The sequence below is a fragment of the Salmo trutta genome, chromosome 2 (genome assembly GCF_901001165.1).
Source record: "Salmo trutta chromosome 2, fSalTru1.1, whole genome shotgun sequence".
NCBI lineage: Eukaryota > Metazoa > Chordata > Actinopteri > Salmoniformes > Salmonidae > Salmo > Salmo trutta.
In genome coordinates, this window is record NC_042958.1 from 10,241,025 (window position 1) to 10,247,024 (window position 6,000).

General features: G+C 44.6%; 1 protein-coding gene across 5 annotated transcripts in view; it reads right to left on the minus strand.

The window, feature by feature from the left end:
• The window catches only part of LOC115150314 (sodium channel protein type 4 subunit alpha B-like), a 181,173-nt gene that overhangs the window by 85,819 nt on the left and 89,354 nt on the right, over positions 1–6,000 (minus strand). For all 5 annotated transcript variants that reach the window (XM_029693503.1, XM_029693512.1, XM_029693476.1 and 2 more), the window contains 2 exons: positions 3,094–3,214; positions 2,458–2,696 (listed from right to left, as the gene is read on the minus strand). In XM_029693503.1, the coding sequence (XP_029549363.1) occupies positions 2,458–2,696; positions 3,094–3,214 (360 nt within the window). The remainder of the gene's footprint in view (positions 1–2,457; positions 2,697–3,093; positions 3,215–6,000) is intronic.

Below are 6,000 nucleotides of genomic sequence, written 5' to 3' on the forward strand. Positions count from 1 at the left end.
ACTTAACTGAGGTTTTTGGACATAAAGAGGGACATTATCGAACAAAACAAACATTTATTGAGTAAATGGGAGTCTTGTGAGTGCAAACATATGAAGATCATCAAAGGTAAGTGATTCATTTTATCACTATTTCTGACTTGTGTAACTCCTCTACTTGGCTTGTTACTGTTTGTAATGATTTGTCTGCTGGGCGCTGTTCTCAGATAATTCCATGGTATGCTTTCGCCGTAAAGCCTTTTTGAAATCTGACACCGTGGTTGGATTAACAAGACGTTTACCTTTAAACCCATGTAAAACACTTGTATGTTTCATGAATTTCTATAATGAGTATTTCTGTTTTTGAATTTGACGCTCTGCAATTTCACTGGATGATGGCCAGGTGGGACGCTAGTGTCCCACACCACCTAGTGAGGTTAACAGGTCGTTTCACGGTTATTATCCCAATGGAACCTTAGCCCCACCGCCCTATGGAGGTTTGATACTGTGAAAATTCAGTGAGCCAATCAGTCAGCCAAACAGATGCTACTAACGTATTACTTGTGGTAGTAGTTTAGGCAGGTTAACAAGGCATTCTTGGGAACTGTGGTGGTCTGCTTGAAACATGTAGGTATTACAGACTCGGTCAGGGAGAGGTTGAAAATGTCAGTGAAGACACTTGCCAGTTGGTCCACGCATGCTTTGAGTACACATCCTGGTAATCTGTCTGGCCCCGCGGCTTTGTGAATGTTGACCTGTTTAAAGGTCTTGCTCACATCGGCTACGGAGAGTGTGATCACACAGTTGTCCGGAACAGCTTGTGCTCTCATGCATGCTTCAGTGTTGCTTGCCTCGAAGCAAGCATAAAAGGCATTTTGTTCGTTTGGTAGGCTCGTGTCACTGGGCAGCTCGAGGCTGGGTTTCCCTTTGTAGTTCTTAATAGTTCCAAGCCCTGCCACATGCGACAAGCATCAGAGACGGTGTATTAGGATTCAATCTTAGTTCTGTATTGATGCTTTGCCTGTTTGATGGTTCATCTGAGGGCATAGCAGGATTTCTTATAAGAGTAGGAATTAGTGTCCTGCTCCTTGAAAGCTGCAGCTCTGAGCTTTCTCTCGGTGAGGATGTTGTCTGTAATCCATGGTTTCTGGTTGGGATATGTACGTACGGTCACTGTGGGGATGACGTTGTCGAATCACTTATTGATGAAGCCGGTCACTGAGGTGGTATACTCCTCAATGGCATTGGATGAATCCCGGAACATATTCCTGTCTGTGCTAGCAAAACAGTCCTGTAGCATAGCATCCGCGTCATCGGACCGCTTCCGTATTAAGTGTTAGTCACTGATACTTCCTGCTTTAGTTTTTGCTTGTAAGCAGGAATCAGGAGGATAGAATTATGGACAGATTTGCCAATTGGAGGATGAGGGAGAGCTTTGTATGCGTCTCTGTGTGTGGAGTAAAGGTGTCTAGAGTTTTTTTCCCTCTGGTTGCACATGTGACATGCTGGTAGAAATGAGGTAAAACGGATTTAAGTTTGCCTGCATTAAAGTCCCCACTAGGAGCACTGCTTTTGGATGAGTATTTTCTTGTTTGCTTATGGCCTTACACAGCTCGTTGAGTGTGGTCTTAGTGCCAGCATCTGTTTGTGGTGGTAAATAGACGGCTACAAATAATAAAGATGAGAACTCTCTTGGTAAATAATGTGGTCCACAGCTATCATGAGGTATTCTACCTCAGGCGAGCAATACCTCGAGACATCTGTAATATTAGACATCGCGCACCAGCAGTTATTGACAATAGACAGACACCCCCACCCCTTATCTTACCAGACGTAGCTGCTCGTTCCTGCCTAAACATGGAGAAGCCAGCCAGCTCCATATTATCAGTGTTGTCGTTTAGCCACGTCTAGGTGAAACATAAGATATTACCGTTTTTAATGTCCCGTTGGTAGGATAGTCTTTATCGTAGATCGTCCAGTTTGTTTTCCAATGATTGCACATTGGCCAGTAATACGGGAGGTAGTGGTGATTTACCTATTCGTCGGCTAATTCTTACAAGGCACCGCGCCCTCCTCCCCTTTTTCTCCATCTTTTCTTCACGCGGATGACGGGATTTGGGCCTGGTCTTGACAAAGCAGCATATCCATCCCGTCGGACTCATTAAAGAAAAAAATCTTTGTCCAGTTCGAGGTGAGAAATCGCTGTTCTAATGTCCAGAAGCTCTTTTTGGTCATAAGAGACGGTAGCAACAACATTATGCACAAAATGAGTTGCAAACAATGCGAAAAAACAAACAAAATAGCACAGTTGGTTAGGACAATAGTGGAGCCAAGAGTTTTTTTTTCTCTGAGTAACTGACCTGACTAGGGTAAACCTCTAGGCCCTAAACTTAAGTGGTCCTCCAACAAAAAGGGTGGGTAAAAGTGTACACAAAAATGTTTCTCCAAGAGTTTCCCTTGTGCCCTCTCCTCTCCACTTACCAGGTTGCCTATGGACAGCATGCCGTTAAATTCGTCAGTCATGGGGTAGTGCTCCATGGCCATGAACAGGGTGTTGAGCACGATGCAGATGGTAATGGCTAGGTCCAGGAAGGGATCCATCACCATCACCTTGACCAGCGTCTTCAACCGAAGCCAACGTGGACTGCTTTCCCAGATCAAGTACTTGTGGGCAAACTCATACCAGCAGGGGTGGCACTTCTGACGCGACTCCTCCAGTTCTAGGAGGGGGGGGGGGGCAAAAGAGTACATTTTCTTCAGGGAGGTTTTCACAGTATGCCTTTGCCAGATGTGGGTGGGGCCTAGCTTGGGTGCATGCATGTGTAATGAGGGAGTTTGATGAAGATTGATAACAAGTCACTGAGGATGAGGTGGTAGGGCCTAATGTGTGATCATGACTCATCTAATGTTTTTATCTGTCGGTGTAACTTTGCACTGTGGCTTCTGCCGCACAGTCACCCTCTTGCTAGTCCATAGGCACGGCCCGTGCACATTTGAGGACACCGTCAGCCTCAATCCACATAGAGGGGTAAACAGCAGATAAGAGGAGCTCCTGGGCTCACACAATTTGTCTCTCAATGAGGCAGTGGGGAGAACATTAGGGATAGAGGCCCTTACCCTCCAAGGCGTCAGTGAGGTAGCTGGCGGCGCTCAGAGCTCGGTCCCTGCGTGCGTGCTCTTCTCTGGATACCTGGCGAGGGAGCAGCATGTTGCTCAGCTCTGTGCTGGAGTTAGGCCTCTGGAGGAGAAAGAACAGTTGATATATATATTGGTGAGGAGAGGCAGCCATATTGGTGAGGAGAGGCAGCCATATTGGTGAGGTGAGGAATCCATATTGGACAATATAGGCAGCCATATTGCTCAGGTAAGGTGGCCATTTTGGTGAGGAGAGGCATATTTGGATTATTCAATGCAGTCAAATTTAATTTAATTATCTGCTAGTGATTAGGAAATGACTGGGCCATAAGTCAGGGTTACAGCTTCAATATGTACTTTATCTCACATTGATTCCACAGACAGGTCTTTCAATTTATGTTGGGTCAATGGCAGAGGCATGATTCAGGACAAAGGCAGGTTGGTGACATTTATCTAAGACACCCACACACACAGACACACCCACACAACACAGACACACACACACACAGAGAAACACACACACACACACACACACACAGAGAGAAACATACACACACATACAAACACACAACACACATCATCCCTAGTGCCATGTGATATCCCTATACCTAGTATTAGTAGTGTTCTCCACACTTCAGATTTATGAGATTCAAATGTAGTTATTTATTTTGCTGAGGGAGGACTAAGGGAGGATCTATTGTAATTTTCTTTCTTACTCTGCAGAATAACAGCAGTCCATCTCTTACCGCAAATATAACAAGATACACATTTCCTTCCAGCTGAATGTGTGAATGACAGGGGTTATATTGAGTCCAATCAAAGCCTTCCCGACACAAATCAGACTCCCTCTGATTACATAACATCTCATTGCTGTCCCAGGTAGTCAGGCTGGCAGGCATGCATGACGCACATCCCCAGTCTCAGGGCTCACATAAAACCACCCACTCACTGTTTGGCAAGTAGGGAATCCACCACCGGACCATTCACCATCTCTCCCTGGTGAAAGGAGAGCAGCAGGCCCCTCCACCAAAACTGCCACAAATGCTCGTTTAGCATTTGTCTCTATTGTGGGTTGCCATGGTTGCATTTTCAAGACAACTGCGTCTGTGCAGCACACAAGCACGCACAATACAGTATATCATACAGTATATCATGTGCTTGTTCATTTGTTTGGGGTAAATATAAATTACTGGTAGTCAAATTCCTTTGAAATAGAATCTTTTGATTTGATTTGTATCTTTATTTTCATCATTTGTTTACAGTGCATTCGGAAAGTATTCAGACCCATTGACATTTTCCACATTTTGTTACGTTACACCATTATTCTAAAAAAAAAAAAATTAAATGTCCTCAGCAATCTACATACAATACCCCATCATGACAAAGCAAAAACAGGTTTTTAGACATTTTTGCAGATTTATTACAAATAAAAAACATCCTTATGTACATAAGTATTCTGCCTCTTTGCTATGAGACTCAAAAATTAGCTCAGGTGGATCCTGTTTCCACTGATCATCCTTGAGATGTTTCTACAACTTGATTGGAGTCAACCTGTGGTAAATTCAATTGATTGGACATGATTTGGAAAGAAACACATCTGTCTATATAATGTCCCACAGTCTACAGTGAATGTCAGAGTAAAAACCAAGCCATGAGGTCGAAGGAATTGTCTGTAAAGCTCCGAAACAGGATTGTGTCGAGGCACAGATCTGGGGAAGGGTACCAAAACATTTCTGCAGCATTGAAGATCCCCAAGAACACAGTGGCCTCCATCATTCTTAAATGGAAGAAGTTTGGAACCACTAAGACTCTTCCAAGAGCTGTCAGCCCAGCCAAACTGAGCAATCGGGGGAGAAAGGCCTTGGTCAGGGAGGTGACCAAGAACCCGATGGTCACTCTGACAGAGCTCTAGAGTCCCTCTGTGGAAATGGGAGAACCTTCCAGAAGGACAACCATCTCTGCAGCACTCCACCAATTAGGCCTTTATGGTAGAGTGGCCAGACGGAAGCAACTACACAGAAAAGGGCACATGACAGCCCGCTTGGAGTTTGCCAAAAGGCACCTTAAGACTATCAGACCATGAGAAACAAGATTCTCTGGTCTGATGAAACCAAGATTGAACTCTTTGACCTGAATACCAAGCGTCACGTCTGGAGGAAACCTGGCACCTTCCCTACAGTGAATCACGTGGTGGCAGCATCATGCTGTGGGGATGTTTTGCAGCAGCAGGGACTGGGAGACGAGTCAGGATTGAGGGAAAGATGAACGGAGCAAAGTACAGAGAGATCCTTGATGAAAATCTGCTTGGGACAAGTCTCTGAATGTGCTCGAGTGGCCCAGCCAGAGCCCGGACTTGAACCCGGTTGAACATCTCTGAAGAGACCTGAAAATAGCTGTGCAGCAACGCTCCCCATCCAACTTGACAAAGCTTGAGAGCATCTGCAGAGAAGAATGGGAGAAACTCCACAAATACAGGTGTGCCAAGCTTTTAGCATCATACCAAAGGTGTTTCAACAAAGTACTAAGTGAACAGTCTGAATACTTTCGTAAATGTGATATTTCAGGTTTATATTTTTAATACATTTGCAAACATTTTCTAAAAACCTGTTTTTGCTTTGTCGTTATGGTGTATTGTGTGTACATTGATGAGGAAAAAAAACAATTTAATACATTTTTGAATAAGGCTGTAACGTAACAAAATGTGGAAAAAGTCAAAAGGTCGGACTACTTTCCAAAGGCACTGTACATGATACCTGGTCTGGCAATAGACAGACAGATAGGTAGGTCCCCCACCTAAGGGGGACCTAGGCCGGGAAGAAACACAGCCAGCCACAGCCAGGGGATTTGGCCAGTAAATCTCATTGACCCAGGAGACCCTGTTTTATCTGG